A 19593-nucleotide genomic window follows, 5' to 3' on the forward strand; every position below is an offset into this window, starting at 1 on the left:
TTAAGAAAAATAAGTGCTATTACTTATTTTATTTTAAATTTTTTGCTTTAATAAGTTCCATTTTCGGTTCAGTTTTCGGTGCCTTTCACACTATTGATATATTTTGCTTTGACTATATTTAATACAACATTAGAAAACACTTTTTTTTATATAATCGTGAGAGCTGATGGCGAGAATATATATTTTCCTTATTTTGTTTTCTGTTTTTTTTTAATCTATGAACATTTATAAAAATGTTTTTTTTAAATAATAATTCTTTTTCTTCTTCTTTAGAAGAATCTTTACATCTTTTTTCCTTGTTTGCTCCATATTTTTAACAGCTATTAAAATCACAGTATACAATTATTGATTCACGATATAATTGTTATAATGTAGTTATTGAAATTTAAGAAAGTTTTCAAAGTTTCTGAAGAATCTAAATCATTTAATTAAAAAGTATGATGTGTGAAAAATTTCTTTTCGTGGCATATCAATTAATTTTTTAAAATTATCTAATTATATTCGAACAGACATTTATTCACATTTAATTCATGCACAAAGACCAGAAACGAATCTACAGTTAAATTCATATACTTGATAAAGTTTTGCGCTTTTTCGCTCCCCTTTTTGAAAAGTATTTTAGTTTAAATTTTCTATGGAAGAAGTTTTTGAAATTTTGTTTATTCTGCAGTTTTTTTAGAATTTTTTATTATTTTAATTTATTGCATTAATTCTAAATCCATAGGTTTTTAAATTATATATTTTTTATTTTATTTTACATTGTTTACACAAATTTTTTTAAATTGCATTTGTGTGTGTTCAATCCCCGTGAAGTATTTTTACATTTATTTAACTATTTAATGAAGTGTAAATATTTTGAATTAGAAAATTAAATTAATTAATATCACACAGAACGTTTTAAATGCATAGTTGGTATTATATATATTTCTTAAAATAATTATTGAGAATAAGATAACAATCCCTAGAAAGTAGGTGACACAAACGAGCATTTAATAAAAAATTCAAATTAAAAATAATGAATCCTAAAGCAGTAGAATAGTAAAATTGACATTAAAAAGTTTAGTAGACACAGTTATTGCTTTGCTCTGTCTAATCACTTCAACAAAGAGAAATAAATCGGACCTACTTTCTATTTCCCCATTGTGTTCGATTTTTTTTTCAGTGAATGATCGTAGTACTAATTTATCAGTTTTAATAGTGAACATAAAACTAATTTATTAAATTGAATAGCATTTTAAATTTTTTCTCAGTTTAGAATTAATTATGTTTTTCTGTACAGTTATTCCCTCGTTTTTAATCATTCCAACAAAGAGAAATTAATAGCATTTACTTTCAATTTCATCCCTCATGTTAAGTAACTTTAAAGTTTTTAGTTCGATTTCAGTGAGTGACCTAAGAATTACTTTATTAGTTTTAATAATGAATACAAAACTAATTTAATAAATTGAATTAGCATTTTAACATGGGAAATTTTGTCATATTCTAGTAGTTTTAAACATAATTTTTTTTCTCAGTGTAGTCTAATTGGTGACTGCTTAAAAAAAAACTTTTTATTAAAATATTTTTTTCGTTTTTAACTTCGAAAATACCCTAAATGCGAAAATTTTTTACTTCATTCTTCTATTAAAAATAAGTTTATGAATAAAACATTTTTCTTTAAGTCATATGTACAATAAAAAGACAGATAAAAGATAAATGTTTCTTTCGGTTATTGTGAATCAACAAAAAATATAATAAAACATAAAACAATTACATAATGCAACAGAAAATTTAATAAGTTAATTAGAAAATTCAGTCTTTTTTACAGATAAAAAATTATGAACTAAATAAAAAAGTTTTCGAATTTAATTCTTTTCTATTCTACGTTTTTACTGAAATGCATTTCACTACTTTTACACAGCTGTAAATTTATTACGTAAGCAATTACAACAAACAATTACATAATACAACAAAAACAATTACATAAAACAACAAAAAAATTAATAAGTTAATTAGATAATTCAGTGTTTTTTACAGATAAAAAATTATGAACTAAGTAAAAAAGTTTTATAATTATAATTATTTAATTCTTTTCTATTCCCCGTTTTTACTGAAATGCATTTCACTACATTTACACAGCTGTAAATTTATTACATAAACAATTATAACAAACAATTACATAATGCAACAAAAACAATTACACAATACAACAAAAACAATTACATAATACAACAAAAAAATTAATAAGTTAATTAGAAAATTCAGTGTTTTTTACAGATAAAAAATTATGAACTAAATTAAAAAGTTTTCTAATTTAATTCTTTTCTATTCTACGTTTTTACTGAAATGCATTTCACTACATTTACACAGCTGTAAATTTATACTAAGAGAAATAAAATTTATTTCCTGGTAGCTGTAATTATCTCTCTCACAGCAAACAATTGCGAGGTTTTTTAATGGTCGAATTTATTTCAGGTTATCTGACTCAAGTTTTCTCTCCGTTGCATGCAAACACGTCATTAGAAAATATTTGTCTCATTTTGTTGCGTGATGTAATGAAACGTGTACAAGAAAACAAACCCCTAAGTAACACATTTCCATTAAGTGTTACTTAGTATTGATGTATGAAGATGAAGAACAATGCTATGTTATTTTTATTTTAGTAATGATTCAATTAGTTGATAGATATGACTACTGTTTTTTGTTATAAATGCATTGATGATATCTATATTTTACTCTTTAATTTAATTCCGGATATAGATTATTTGAAAGACAGAGACCAAAAAAAATGCACGATTCAACTTCCGGTACATATTTATTTTTGTTGTTTTTTTTTCATTATGTACTGAAAGTATGGACTAAACTATCGGCATACAGCAAAATTTATCATGTTATGGAGACACATATCCCCATAAACCAAAATCTCGGCAGTTTTTACCGAAGTTCTTAGGTAATGATTTTGGTAAAATTTAAGATAAAATAATGTATTTTTTAACCATATAAATGTTTTTTTTTATCATGTAAATTTTTTTTTACCATTTGTTTGGTATAGAAAAATCTACCGGAATATAGCAGAATTTATCATGTTATGGAGACACATATCCCCATAAACCAAAATCTCGGTAATTTTTACCGAAGCGCTTTGGTAATGATTTTAGTAAAATTAACAATAAAATAATGTTTTTTTTTACCATATAAATGTTTTTTTTTACTGTATGTTTGATAGCTTGGTATGTTCGGTATGGACAAAACTACCGGAATGTAGGAAAATTTATCATGCTATGGAGACACATGTCCCCATAAACCAAAATGTCGGTAATTTTTACCGAAGAGCTTTGGTAATGATTTTGGTGAAATTAACAATTAAATGATGTATTTTTTTACCATATAAATGTTTACTTTACTGTATGTTTGGTAGTTTGGTATGTTCGGTATGGACAAAACTACCGGAATATAGCAAAATTTATCATGTTATGGAGACACATATCCCCATAAACCAAAATCCTGGTAATTTTTACCGAAGCGCTTTGGTAATGATTTTAGTAAAATTAACAATAAAATAATGTATTTTTTTACCATATAAATGATTTTTTTACTGTATGTTTAGTAGTTTGGTATGTTCGGTATGGACAAAACTACCGGAATATAGCAAAATTTATCACGTTATGGAGACACATATCCCCATAAGCCAAAATCTTGGTAATTTTTACCGAAGCGCTTTGGTAATGATTATAGTAAAATTAACAATAAAATAATGTATTTTTTACCATATAAATGTTTTTTTACTGTATGTTTGGTAGTTTAGTATGTTTGGTGTGGACAAAACTACCGGAATATAGAAAAATTTATCATGCTATGGAGACACATATCCCCATAAACCAAAATCTCGGCAATTTTTACCGAAGCGCTTTGGTAATGATTATAGTAAAATTAACAATAAAATAATGTATTTTTTACCATATAAATGTTTTTTTACTGTATGTTTGGTAGTTTAGTATGTTTGGTGTGGACAAAACTACCGGAATATAGAAACATTTATCATGCTATGGAGACACATATCCCCATAAACCAAAATCTCGGCAATTTTTACCGAAGCGCTTTGGTAATGATTATAGTAAAATTAACAATAAAATAATGTATTTTTTACCATATAAATGTTTTTTTACTGTATGTTTGGTAGTTTAGTATGTTTGGTGTGGACAAAACTACCGGAATATAGAAAAATTTATCATGCTATGGAGGCACATATCCCCATAAACCAAAATCTCGGCAATTTTTACCGAAGAGCTTTGGTAATGCTTTTGGTGAAATTACCAATAATGTTTTATTTTACCATATAAGTGCTTTTTTAACCATATAAATGGTTTTTGACCATATGTTTGGCAGCAAATGAGGTAAATTTTAGAAGTTTTACTATAAGCCAGTCAGGTGGCCGAGTGGCTAGCGTGCCTGACTGCGAAGCCAATGGCTGCGGGTTCGAATCCTGCTCAGGGCATGAATGTTTCTCTGTGTGTTGTCCTCTGATGTGTGAATGTGACCCATAGTATGAACAGGTATCTGCGGGAGTGTAGCGTGGGTAATGTTGCTCACCTTCGTGACCTTGGTTCACAGGTGCCCACCGGGTAACGATAAATAAGCAACACTTCCGGCATCTTCTAAGGCGAAGAACGAAAGTTGAGTGTTTGCCGTTATTAAAGAAAAAAAATATCATAATGCTTACAGTCGTACTCTTCAACCTTTTTATCACCTCAAACCGGTTAACGCTTGATAATTTTACCACTGCCTGCATAAGGGGGGGGGGGGCATTGATTGTTTATATTTAAGATAGTTTTGATATAATAATTTTAATTGCATTTAAAAATGCCTTCGAAATGAAATACAACTGCATGTGCATTATTGGTGCAGCTTTATGTGATGTCTCTCAGCTCCCGGTTAACTTCTCGTCCATGGATTGTAGTACAAACCCGAGAGAAATACTCCACAAGAACGGGAGCTTGAATCCAACTGGCCGAAGACTCCCCGCGTAGTAAATGGTGACTGGTGCACGATAAATTTGTCGGATCACAAAGTCTTTTACGTTCCCATAGCAAATTATACCTCTGTTAGTACTGGATTGGAGATTGATCGTTCTCTGGTTCAGGTCAAAATTACGATCTGAATGAATGAATGGGTCCACCTTATAAACGGGTGTGACGTATGGGTGTGTCAGAAGTCGAATTCTTGGCCATAGATGACGCCACTGGAAAACAAGAACAATCGCACCCCTTAACTTCATTGCCTACGACAACTAGTAATACTCCACAATAAATAAATTGGAAATAATGCAATGTTCCTTGGTTGGAAATCACTGCTTCAGATGCGCTACGTAATGCTTTTAGTAAAATTTTCAATAAAATATGATTTTGTAATAGGTGATAAAATTTGGTAGCTTTAAAAAGTTAAAGCATGACATAGAAAACATATATTCGGTTAAATGTAATAATAGTTATATGTAATGATTTGTAATAATTAATAACTGTGTATCAATGTGTCATGGTGGTACCACCTGTTGGGAAGATAATAAAAGTAACTGAGTTCGAATCATATTGAATTATACCGATTTCTCTTTGCTTTCTTTTAATAAACTAGCAAAAATACATGGTTGAAAATAAATAAATTGGAGTATGGAAGTTATCAATGATTTTTATGCCATGCTCTAAGTTATGATAAAAGTACCAAATTTTACCACATTTACTAAATTTTACTACATATTATAAAATGATATTTTAATGTTAATTTTACAAAATCATTACCTAAGAGCTTCGGTAAAAATTGCCGAGCTTTTTGGTATTCTCTTAAAGCTAGAAACATGGTAAATTTTATCATATGCTGGTAGTTTCCTCCATAATTTTTTTCTCAGTGTATTTTTAATTATTTATTTTCTCGTTTTATGCATAAATTTTAACATAAGAAATTGATTTTACCTTTGGAATTCTTATGATTTCTTTTTGACGAATTGATGTATAAAATAAATTGAAAAAATAAATATCCTTCGATCTACGCATTAGTTTCACAAAAACCTATAAACATTTTTTTTTAACTTAAAAAAACTAATGCGCATTTTAAAATGCGCTATAACATTGACATTAATAAGTTTATTTTATGCAGAAAAACTTGACAGCTATATATTTTTTCGCTGCTAATAGACTATTGTTTGAGAGGTATATCATTAAGCGATACGTTTTCTTAAGAAAAGCGAGGTGTTTCTAACTCATTACGAACGTCAAAACTGAAATAACTGGTATATTATAGCTACTGTCTAAATAAGAATAAATGGGACAAGGAATAACAGGCTAATTTGAAGTTTTTCTAGTTATCTTAGTTGATGTGACGTGCTCGTTCTTTTTCTCTTTTTCTTGAAAATAAATAAAAATTTATGAAGCATTGTTATTTTTGAATACTGCTTTGTTTGCCGTTTGAGTTATTTATTTTATTTCAAATAACTATAATGAGTTAGACTTTTTCTAATTTACTTATATTAACATCAGCGTTGCTTTTAAATCGAAACTTTAATCTGAAGTTACTCGCTTTTGTGTTAAATATAATTTATGGATAGAGACATTTCACAAATACGAGTTACTATTTTCTTTTCATTATATTTTACAGTTTAACAGCGTTTAGTTAAATAAATTTAATGTGCTTTTTACACCATTATGTTGGATTTATTTGCTCAAATATTTTACATCGTAAAAGTAATAGTGTGTATATAATATTTATTTACTTATAAGTACTGTAATGGATTGGATTTTCTCTTACAGTAGTTGTAAAAACCATTGAAGGTTTCAAGAACTCTTTAACTTTTTGAAGCTTTAATGCAAACATGTCAAATAAATTTCTTTGCAGGTCGAATTACGAACAGTTAATATCCTTGTTTGAAGAATTATATGTCAATGTTAAACACCGACATTTTATTTTTTATTGAATGATAGTCGCTTAACAGTCGATCCAAATTTTCGGGTTTACGACTACTAATGTTCAACTCCGTAGCCTTGACATTTTGAACCCAATCCAGAAGACAAGGGAATTCCTGGATCAAGTATTGAGAGAAATTTGCTTCGGGGAGGACTTTTTGACGGAACTAACCAGCATTTGCGCTAAATGGAGAGGAAGACCACGAGAACCCCCATGGTTAGCCTGGTGTTAAGGGGACTCAAACCCATGATCCGTCTACCACTGAGGATATTTTACGTCAGCACTGTGGTCGATGCAAGCCGGATGCGGAATTCGTATCGACCAGAGATCGCTGGGAATCGAATCCGGTTCACCTCATTGGAAGGCGAACGCTCTATCCCTTGAGCCAACACGGCTGTAAACACCGACATTTTATATTCGTCGTTGAACAGGAGACCCAATTTTGGGTTTACGACTACTACTGTTCAACTCCGTAGCCTTGTAATTTTGAACCAATCCAGAAGACAAGAAAACTTCTGGATCAGTACCCTCAGAGGTATGATTTGTTACAGGAACATGGAGGACTTTGTGACCCGACAAATTTAGCGTGTACCAGTCACCATTTACTACACGTGGAGTCTTCGGCCGTCTGGGATCTAACCCATGACCTCATGGACATGGGCCCTAAACAACGACATTGTGATACATTGTCGCATTGAAAGATGCATGAAATAACTGTTAAATATCATTATTTCTCAATTACACTAGCCTATTTCTACAATCAGCATGGCATTTCAGAGAAGTGTACTCGGTGCACAGGTATGAAAATTCCTCGTCTTATAAAACATCATCGTAAGGAATACAGAGCAATGAACCTTAACCTCACAATAATTTCAAAGTAGGGTATACCGGGCAAGGGTGCTTAATTTCTGTTATTATTATATATTATTACACTGTAGGAGTACTACCACATATTACACTTCACAACAAAATATTTGTTTTTATATGTTTAAATATATTTTAAAACATATAAAAGCAAATTTTCTGTTTTCGCGTCTCTGAAACTGGTACTGTTATTACTCTAATCTTTCTTAATTTTATGTTAGCTTTACTTCAATTATTATTATTGTCAAAAATTGCATTAAATAGGCTTAAAATAGTTAATTTACGTAATTTTATGATTTTGTGATATCTTAGCCAATTTGGTCTCCATGTCATTAAATTATCATGAAACAGATATTTTGGGGCCTACTTAAATGCTTTTTGGACAATAATACCTGAAAAATATTAACATAAAAAGGATATTTTTAGAAGAACTGTTTTAAGAGCGCATAAACAGGCAGTTCATAAGGAAGAGAGGCCCCAAGCAGCATACGATGACATTTTCGAACATGAGCTGTTAAGCAATATTCAATCCTTATTGAAGTGTATCAAATTTGAAACCGTTGCACTGAATAACCCTGTATATAATTTATGCTTGCAGTTAAAACAATACCCTCCTAATTCAGCAAACTGTTAGTTCTGATCATTAAAATTTCATACATGGTACATCTTAGCGAAGCTAAAAGGAACGACAGTAAACGACCTTTCCTAGTAAAAGAATTAAAATTGTCGTAAATTATAATATTTCCATCGAAATATTTATTCATCTCAATCACATTAGTTCAACTAGCTCCTCGCATCTTTCGAATTAATCTGAAAGATAAGACCTTCTATTGAAAGACAAAATGTTATCTTTTGTTTTTGGAAGTCTGACGCCTTCTTGACTAAAAGCCAGTGTCTTGCCATCAAAAACATTTGCGACAGTTTTGACAGAGGTCTTTATGTGACTCACAAGACATAAAGAAAAAGATATCAAGAAAAAAAAGCTAAGTTATCTTCCTTAATCGTCTTGGCGATATCTTAGAAAGAAAAAAAAAGCTCCTGTGAACAGACTTGACAGCACGATACAGATTCAGAAGATTAATTATCAGTTAATTTTTTTTCTATTTTGATCTCACATGCTCCAAAAAACAAATTATGCGGTGCATGACTTTATGGTCAGTTGTAAAATTCGCCGAATAAGGCTTTATTTGTTAAGATGAAAAGATTAATTTTGTTCAGCTGTTCGGAATTGTGTTACATCCGCTGAACTTTCATTATTAGAACGTACATAAAGCTATTAACCCTCTGCGGTATAGCTTATATTGTTTTAGCTTACCCACTGAGAACATTCACAATTTCGGAGAATATTAATTACTTAATTAAATACTTGAATGATATTTCCTCTTTTCGATTTAAGCTATTTGATTTTTTTATTTGGGGATTAATATTCTAAGACAAAAACAAAGTTTTATTAGCATAATTGAAAAATAAATTTAAGCTATTAACCCTCTGCTGTAGAGCTTACATTTTTTTAGCTTACCCACTGAGAACATTCAAATTTCGGAGAATATTAATTACTTAATTAAATACTTGAATGATATTTCCTCTTTTCGATTTAAGCTATTTGATTTTTTTATTTGGGGATTAATATTCTAAGGACAAAAACAAAGTTTTATTAGCATAATTGAAAAATAAATTTAAGCTATTAACCCTCTGCGGTAGCGTTTATAATGTTTTAGTTTGCCCACTGAGAACATTCAAGCTTCGGAGAATATTAATTACTTAAATAAATACTTGAATGAGACTTTCTCTTTTCGATTTAAACTATTTGATTTTTTTTATTTGAGAATTAATATTCCAAGAAAAAACAAAGTCTTATTTGCATAATTGAAAAATAAATTTAAGCTATTAACCCTCTGCGGTAGCGTTTATAATGTTTTAGGTTTGCCCACTGAGAACATTTAAATTTCGGAGAATATTAATTACTTAATTATACTTGAATGAGACTTTCTCTTTTCGATTTAAATTATTTGATTTTTTTTATTTGGGAATTAATATTCTAAGCAAAAACGAAGTCTTATTTGCATAACTGAAAAATAAATTTAAGCTATTAACTCTCTGCGGTACCGTTATAATGTTTTAGTTTGCCCACTGAGAACATTCAAATTTCGGAGAATATTAATTACTTAAATAAATACTTGAATGAGACTTTCTCTTTTCGATTTAAACTATTTGATTTTTTTACTTGAGAATTAATATTCTAAGCAAAAACAAAGTCTTACTTGCATAATTGAAGAATAAATTTAAGCTATTAACCCTCTGCTGTAGAGCTTACATTGTTTCAGCCAGCCCACTGAGAACGTTTAAATTTCGGAGAATATTAATTACTTAATTAAATACTTTAATGAGATTTTCTCTTTTCAATTTAAACTATTGATTTTTTTATTTGAGAATTAATATTCCAAGAAAAAACAAAGTCTTATTTGCATAATTGAAAAATAAATTCAAGCTATTAACCCTCTGCTTCAAAGCTTACATTGTTTTAGCTTACCTACTGGGAACATTCAAATTTCGGAGAATATTAATTACTTAATTAAATACTTGAATGATATTTTCTCTTTTCGATTTAAAATATTTCATTTTTTTATTTGAGAATTAATATTCTAAGAAAAAACAAAGTCTTATTTGCATAATTGAAAAATAAATTTAAGTTATTAACCCTCTGCTGTTGGGCTTACATTGTTTTAGCTTTCCCATTGAACGCTTAAATTTCGGAGAATAATAATTACTAAATTAAATACTTGAATGAGACTTTCTCTTTTCGATTTATATTTGATTTTTTTATTTGGGACTTAATATTCTAAGCAAAAACAAAGTCTTATTTGCATAATTGAAAAATTAATTTAAGCTTTTAACCCTCTGCTGTAGAGCTTACATTGTTTTAGCTTACATTCAAATTTCGGAGAATATTAATTACAAGAATATTAATTATTCTAAGCAAAAACAAAGTCTTATTTGCATAACTAAAAATGAATTTAATATTCCAAATATCATGTTTATATTTGAAATCAAATTTAAGTCTAAAAAACTCTTAATCATTGACAATACGTATCTGTTCTACTAATTAGTTTTTATAGCATAAAGGGGATTATTAAAACGGAATGATGTTCTTAAAATCTAAATCTTGCATTACACAGAATAATTTTTTTAAGAAGTCGTGAAAAAGTAAAAATCTCTTTTTTAAAAATGTTTTCTTAAATTTTCTTGTGAATTAGCAAAGTAAATACAAATTAAGCATACAAAGTATAAATACAATATAAATATAAGTATGTAAAAAGTTTAATGAGCTTGCACAATTTTTTTCAGTCCTTCTGGAAGATATTTTAAAAGAAAAATATTAAAAACTTAGAAACTTTAAACTGGAAATAATTTAGTATTGAATACAACTGAAAATATTGACCTTTTTAGTTTTAATATGTATTTGATATTTTTTGTTATTAACGTTTAAAAAAATTTCTGTATGAAGACTTTATATGAACACCGAAAAGCTTGATGAATTTTTACTGCAGCACTTGGTTATGAGTTTGGTAAAATAAACAATAAAATATGGTTTTATAACCAGTGAAAAATTTGGGTGAAAACAACAAGTGAACAAGCGAAAAATACTTTTCATTTTTTTTCCTAAGTGGATGGTAATAAGAACTGTAATTTTGAAAACCAGAATTGCCGCTAAGCCTTTACCATTGTAACGGAAAAATTATCAAATGAATAGTTTAAATACAGCATATTTTAATTTTACTAAATAGATTCTTTTTAAACCAGGAATGTAATTACCATTTAGTACAGTATTTTGATCAGAATTCTTTTCGATTTGTACAAAATATAAAGACAATTTAAGCAATATAAGTATACAATATTGTTCACACCTCATCCGCGAGACATTTTCGAAGAAAAAAGTTCAAAATTTCAGAACTTTAAAATAAAGATGTTTTTAATAATTTGATATAACTGACAATATTTACTTTTAATTTTAATTTTTTAAAAATTTCTCTAAAATAATCCATACTCCAATATATCTCAGTATTTTTTGCTATTAGCATATAGGAATTAAAAAAAATTTTTAAATTTAAAATTGCATTAAAAAATTGCTTAATTTTTAATTTTCTCGTGAATCAGAAGTAAATACAAAATATGCATACAAAATGTTCAGACAAATATAAATGCGATATAAGAATAGTAAAAATTTTTAATAAGTAGACAAAATTTGCTCACTGATCTTCTAAATGACATTTTCAAAGAAAACAATTCAAAATTAAGAAACTTTAAAATATAAATCTTTTTAGCATTTAAATAACTGACAATATTAACCTTTAATATTAATTTTTTTAAATTTTATAAAACTTTGTCTTCAAAAATTTCGATAAAACTAAAAAGCTTTAAAATCTTCGGAAATTTCTGCTATTAGCATTTAAAGTATTAAAAACATTTCTAAATTAAAAGTTACATTTTTTTTATTTCACTATTATTTTATTATTCATATATCCCAACTCAAAATAATATTTTTTATTTCCTGAAAACAAAATAAAATTAAATATCTAGTATATATGGGAGAATTTTATATCTTGTATGAATCAATTTGATAGGAAAATAAAACTCTTAATTGCTTACATTTAAAAACACAGTCCTGTTAGAAATGCTCTAAATTGTCATTCTTCTTATGGCAAAATAGCGGGTGTTTTTGAGAAAAATAATTTATTATAAAAATTAACAGTTAATGTATTTAGTTTAAAAAAATGTGTATGCTTGTTCTATTTTGGACTAGTCTAAGTAATGAAAATCGGACCGGACCAAGTTATGTGTAAGGTCAGTTAGCAAAAATACATTTCTGCTTGAACTTTGTCAAACAGAATACGTAAACATTTTAATAGTCTTAAAGCAATAATTATTTGAAATATTCCACAAAAATATTATTTAGTATTGTATTCTGATTAGTTTAATTTATTTTAGCTTATTCAGGATGCTTGAAAAACGAGTTTTAATTTCCTGAATATCTAAATGCATTTAACTAGCAAATTTAAGAGAAATTAACTCAAAATGAGTGTTATCAATGAAAATTAAATAAATAAAGGAACAATATTAGCAATTATTTCTGAAAATGCATATAATTTTTAGACTGAGTACTAATTAAAAAATACGCAATTAGTATTTAAAATTTAAAAACTATGCAAGTATAAGCAAGCAAAATATTTAATAAGAATACAATTTTTTTTATAGATCAATAGATTACAGGTATTCAATAGAAAGAAAAATTCAAAACATAAAGATATTTTAAAATAAAGATATTTTTAGTATTTGATATAACTGACAATATTGACTTTTAGTATAAAATTTTTTTTAAAAATTTTTTAAAATTTCTTATGCTTCAGTTTGTCATCAGCATTTTTTGCTGTTAACAGTCAAAAAATTAAAAACATTTTGAACTTAAATTTGCACAATTGTTATTTCATCATATTTCAAAAGCTTTATATACCAAAATAAAAAACAAAACTTTTTTAATTTCCTGAAAACAAAAGAAAATAAAACTGTAAAAATTTCTGAACCAAATTACAGAAAAAAAGTACCGACACTTATGGTGCTGGTGCTTTATACCGTAAAATTCATTTTTACCAGAACATGTTACGGAACAAAAAATCTGATGTACCTTAATTTTTACAGTAATATAAAACCATTGAACCACTCTGATTAAATAAATAATACTCTAAAAACCACAGTATAATATTTTACGGTAAAAACGGATTTCACGGATGGTGCACCTAAAGTGCTGATACTTTATACCGTAATTTCAACTGGAATTTTTTACAGGGAAATATATATATATATATATATGGGAGTGTTGTAAAATTTACAAATAAGAAAAGGAAATAGGCCCAAGATACAACGCCATTGTGTACCATAAAATTATTTTCTGTACTTGAAAAAAAAAATTTTTTTTGAAGTGTGTAACAGGAAACGTTCGCAAAACATTACTATTGACAAATGTATAACATATTTGCTACAATATTTCGTAAATTATTTTAATTATAATTTTTTGCATAAAAAAGTTTAAATTGATCGAAAAAGCTACATTCTCTGCTTATCACTAAGTTGATTTTGAAAAGTTGATTTTGAAAAAAATTGATTTTGGAGAAAAAAAGTATTCTAACTATTAGTACATCACTCGCATTGAATAAGAAGGAAAAAACGAAACTTGTTTTTTATTCGGATATTAACATAATTTTTTCCTCAATTTAAAGAAAAATAATTGCATAATTTTATTTAAATAATAAAACAAATCTTCAAATTTTCGAATTTTTTTTTTACCTGGAACTTTTGAACTCGCTTTTCAGTTATGAAAAACTTCAATCTGATAAAATTGCCCCATGGTTCTACAGCTTTATCCTCGAACTACTGCAGAATGTCTGCAGTTTGAGAAAATATCATCCATAGTGCACTGAGTAAAACAAATATGGTCAAAACTATCAGAATATGGTAAAATTCACAGTGTTTCCTTTTCCATGGATAAACCGAAAGGCTCAGTAATTTTTACTAAAACGCTTTAGTAATGATTCTGGAAAAATGAACAATAAAATATGATTTTACAATATGTGGTAAAATTTGGTAAATGTGGTAAAATTTGGTAATTTTATCATGTTACCTTAAAGCATGGCATGAAAACCAGTTATTCCGTTAAATTTACTTTTCAGTTTTGTATTTTTTGCTAATTGCTTGATTTGCAAAATTAAGGGATAATTTTGAAAACCAGAATTTCCGGTAAACCGTTACCATAAGGACAGAAAAATTATTAAATGAATGTTTTAGATGTCGTATATTTTGATTTTATTAACCAGAATTTTGCTTTTTTTAAAACCAGAAATATCAATACCATACTACGCTAATTTAACCAGAATTTTTTTCTCCCGGAAATTAGGGCAATGTATTAATATTTTAATAAGTTATAAATAAAAGAATTTTACTCCTAACTACATATCAGCAATTTGAACAATCATAAGAAAGATCAGGCAGAGAAATTCTTATGTTCTCCAGATCTGATAAAAGTTTTATTAAAATTCTATTTTATTTAAAAATATCCTGCTTTAGTTCATTACCACTGAAACAAACATTTTACAAAAACTTCAAATAATGTAGGGTATGGCCTCCTTTTTTCCACATGCCGTCATTTTTAGCAAATGCATATTAACTACCGAATTTTATAGATAATTAACTGATAAAAAATGGACATTTAAAATATAGCTACTTACCTCCTGCAGGTGTAAGTCCGAAGCAAGTTATAATCAAGAATGTTGCAGCAGTAAAGAGCATGATTCGGCATAAGAAAGACATTGCAAAGTTGATATGCAAAGCTAATTACGTCCTAGGTCTGCTAAAATTAATTGATTAAAAGACTTCGTCTGACAAAACCTTCAATATTTATAGGCTATCTTTTTCCCACCCCCCACCAGTTGCCAAAAATGAGGGGGAGGGCAATCAAGCATGCATTAAAGCATACAGGATGCTGAAATATCATTGTCATGTTAAGCACTTTGAGCAAACGTAAGATGATAATGGAATTTGTTCGATACTCCCAGCGGGGAATCTGGATCACAGGAATGTACTTAACAAAAAATATGTTACGATCCATATTATTAATGTTTTTAGATGATAAATAACAAAAATACTATGGACTTCTGTTCCTCAAATGGAAGTAAGATCCCTTTGAGAATTATTGTATTCTAACAATAGTTCGACATATGGCATTTTAATTTTTTTTTAATATAAAAATCAAATATGAATCTACATTAACCATCCGCTTGATTTTTCTCGAAAGTCCAAATTTTAAATTAAATTCATTCAAATTCTCTCTAGTGGTTTAAAGTATTATTCAGAAAAAAGGTTTTTAATATACAAAAATGCTGTAAACAACATTTAAGGATTAAGTCGTTTAAAATGTTTTTTGCACAGTTTGTCACGATCGTGGTAAATAATTATTTAATCTCCTTTGACAATTCTAAAATGAATTTTAAGTGGGATTAGAGTTTGGAAAAACTTTTTGAATAAAGATGGAGTTTTTTAAGCGGAAGAAAAAATATTTATAGAAGAACTTTATCGAAAATGGATATTTTTTTCTATAAGAAAACGAAGAGAATTCACGATTTTCAATAGCTCTAAAACTAAATAAGCTTGCAAATAATTTCATCGCTTGATATTGATTTTAGAGTTAAGTACGAGAAAGAATTTATAATAAGACTGAATATAAATTTAAATAAATTTCTTTTTGGAGATCTTTATAAGTTCCCCTTTTAAAATTGAAAAAATCTTTATTTTCAAGAGGAGAATATAAATTTAATATCGCTCAAACTGATTTTACTGATTCGTGAAGAAAATAACTATAATTAAAAATCAAAATTAGTTATATCGAATTTTTATTTTTTGAACTGTTACTTTATAAGAAGAATTAAGCAGTCAGTTTCTTCTGCTTATTGTTAATGCAAATTTTGTATGATGCAAAAGTAATTTCTTTTGAAACATTAAATTATGCTTGTTCATAATTGACTGGTAGTTTAAAAAAATAAAATTTCCGAGGCAATATCAATCGAAGAAAGTTATATCTTTAAGGAGGAGAGACTATTGCTGATGCAAATTTTGCATGAGGAAAAAGTCACTGTTTTTTAAATCTTAGATTATGCTCGGTCATAATCCACTAGTAGTTTTAAAACATAAAATTTCTGAGGCAATTTCACTGGAAGCAAGCAAATTTTATTTCTATAGAGAGGATATGAAGAAAAAGTCATTGTTTTTGAAATCTTACATTATGCTCGTTCATAATCCACTGGTAGTTTTAAAACACAAAATTTACATGGTAATTTCACTGAAACAAAATTTTATTTCTATAGAGAGGATACACTATTGTTAATGCAAATTTTGTATGAGAAGAAAGTAATTGTTTTTGAAATATTGGATTATGCTCGGTCATAATCCACTAGTAGTTTTAAAACATAAAATTTCCAAGGCAATTTTACTGAAGCAAAATTTTATTTTTATAGGGAGGATACACTATTGTTAATGCAAATTTTGTATGAGGAGAAAGCAATTGTTTTTGAAATATTGGATTATGCTCGGTCATAATCCACTGGTAGTTTTAAAACATAAAATTTCCAAGGCAATTTCACTGGAGGAAAAGTTTATTTCTATAGAGATAATGCAGAGCAATGCTGCCTTTTTGCTCCTTCATCTATCAAAATGATTTTTTGATCATTTTTATCTAGTGATGTGACTACTTTGACAGGAATAAAGGACAATGGCATAAGAAAAACAAAAAGAGTTGATTACCAAAAGACGTGGTTATTGTTAATAATTGCCGATTATTGTTAATAATAACAAGACAAGGATGTTTGTTTACACTTTCCCGATATTCCCTAAACTGTAGTTTTTCTAAGATTATGAACCCTCCTTTAAGTGATCCACTGATAATTTTACTGATCTATTCAAAGTGTGAAACTCAAAACTTCTTTCTAGAATAAAAAAAAATTAAATAAAATACGAAAATAAAAGGTAGTTCAATTTAAATAATAAAATAAATCATTTAACTTAAAGTATATCTATCTGTAACTATTAGTTTCCCTTATGATTTATTGATTGAATTTATTTAAAATGTTGTCTGCAGTATAGCAATTAGCATGTTATATTTTCAGTACATAATTTTGCTTTTATATTGCCTTTATTTCATCACAAGGAAGTGAACATCATGAAATGGAGAACTCTATCTTTAAGTAAATGTTTATTATTTTTTTTCAGACAAAAATTATGCTCAAGAGTCAAAATGTAGTTTTAATACCTATTTAATCGAATAAAAAATTTTTTCTTAATAAATGTGATTGAATTTTATTAATGGGTATCCTGTCAAAATCTCGCAAGGACAAAATCTCAGGCGGTCAAAATTAAGCTGAACAAAACTTCTTTAAGATATTTTCTCACTTTGGCAAACTATTGCGGAAATAATTTTAAAAAAAGATTCTGTACTCACGAGATTTTGTCTATTCAAGATTCTGTATCAGTAGCACTTTCTAGAATATTACAAACAAGTCCATCATGCAAACTAGAGTCTGTCCTAGCTAGATTTTGTCGATTCAAGATTTCGTATCAGTAACACTTTCAATAGTATTACAACAAGTCCAGCATGCAAACAGGATTTTGTCCTCGCGAGATTTTGTCTATTCAAGATTCAGTATCAATAACACTTTCTAGAGTATTACAAACAAGTTCACCATACAAACAAGATTTTGTTCTCGCGAGAAAAATCAATTCCTAACTTTGTCCTCGTGAGATTTTATCTAAGTGAGACTCTGTACTCCTAACATTTTCTAGAGTATAGCATACAGACAAGATTCTGTCTCATCGAGATTTCGCCAATGCAAGATTCCGTATTCGTACGCTGTGTCCTCGAAGCTCTAATTATATTTTTATAAATAGATACGAATTAAATCATGTAATGGATTTCAATGAATTTGAAATCATTTAATGAATAACGAATCCCTGCAAGCATTGTATCAAAATATAATACATCAAAATATAATTCTTCATCATAATTTATCTTAGCAAGACTCTGTATACGTTACACACTCTAGAGTATAGCAAACAAACAAGATTCTGTCCAAGCGAGATTTTACCTATGCAAGATTCTGTATTCGTACGCTTTGTCCTCGAAACTCTAATTATAATTTTATAAATAGATACGAATTAAATGACTTGAAATGAATTTGAAATCATTTAATGAATAACGAATCTCTGCATGCATTGCATCAAAATATAATACATCAAAATATAATTCTTCATCATAATTTATCTTAGCAAGACTCTGTATTCGTTACACTCTCTAGAGTATAGCATACAAACAAGATTCGGTCCCAGCGAGATTTTGCCTATGCAAGATTCTGTATCCGTACGCTTTGTCCTTGAAACTCTAATTATACTTTCATAAGTAGACACGAATTAAATGATTTAATGGATTTCAATGAATTTAAAATCATTTAATGAATAACGAATCCCTGCAAGCATTGTATCAAAATACAATTCATCATCATAATTTATCTTAGCAAGACTCTGTGTTCGTTATACTCTCTAGAGTATAGCACAAACAAGATTCTGTCCCAGCGAGATTTTGCCAATGCAAGATTCTGTATCCGTACGCTTTGTCCTCGAAACTCTAATTATAATTTCCTAAATAGATACGAATTAAATGATGTAATGGAGTCCAATGAATTTAAAATCATTTAATGAATAACGAATTCCAGCATGTATTGTATCAAAATATAATACATCAAAGCAATCTTGAACACTGTATTAAATAAAACGTTTATTTACATTACAATATGAAAAATATGCAAATTATGGGCAACGTTCTGGACGAATACATCTTCCATTGTGAAGTACTTTATCTGCAGAACATTGGCATCCAGGAACGCACGGCTTAAAACACTGAGACGCTAATAGTTCGATGGGCATGTTTATATTCTCGCATGTTCTCGAACATGGTGGACCACACTCATCAAACACTAAGCCTTCTTCTTCAGAACAATGAATGCCTAATGAGAATGATCATAAAAATCAAAATTATTTAGTGAAATGAAAGTATACATTAATGAAAGAAGAATATCGTAGTTGATGCATAAAGAACATAGAGAATGACTGATTACTTATGTCCATGCTGCATTATATGATTTAGTTGCAAAATTTCAAGGAAATCTGGAGTTAGTATATAAAGAATTACCATAGCAAAAGCAGCTA

The 19593-nt window shown here is 28.1% G+C and overlaps 2 protein-coding genes across 3 annotated transcripts in view; both read right to left on the reverse strand.

Moving 5' to 3' along the window:
* The window catches only part of LOC110283395 (uncharacterized), a 32009-nt gene extending 16750 nt beyond the window's left edge, over nt 1-15259 (reverse strand). Inside the window, exon 1 of one of the 2 annotated variants that reach the window (XM_087155931.1) lies at nt 15072-15259. In XM_087155931.1, the coding sequence (XP_087012057.1) occupies nt 15072-15153 (82 nt within the window). In that variant the 5' untranslated portion in view covers nt 15154-15259. The remainder of the gene's footprint in view (nt 1-15071) is intronic. The other variant, XM_087155930.1, reaches the window with a different exon arrangement.
* Nucleotides 15260-19145: 3886 nt separating this feature from the next.
* Nucleotides 19146-19593, reverse strand: part of LOC107439018 (zonadhesin) — a 167041-nt gene continuing 166593 nt past the window's right edge. Inside the window, exon 63 of the mRNA XM_087155985.1 lies at nt 19146-19391. Coding sequence (XP_087012111.1) covers nt 19195-19391 — 197 coding nt within the window. The 3' untranslated portion in view covers nt 19146-19194. The remainder of the gene's footprint in view (nt 19392-19593) is intronic.

Source organism: Parasteatoda tepidariorum, chromosome 12 (assembly GCF_982258835.1).
Source record: "Parasteatoda tepidariorum strain Cologne lab strain chromosome 12, Ptep-v5.0, whole genome shotgun sequence".
Classification (NCBI taxonomy): domain Eukaryota; kingdom Metazoa; phylum Arthropoda; class Arachnida; order Araneae; family Theridiidae; genus Parasteatoda; species Parasteatoda tepidariorum.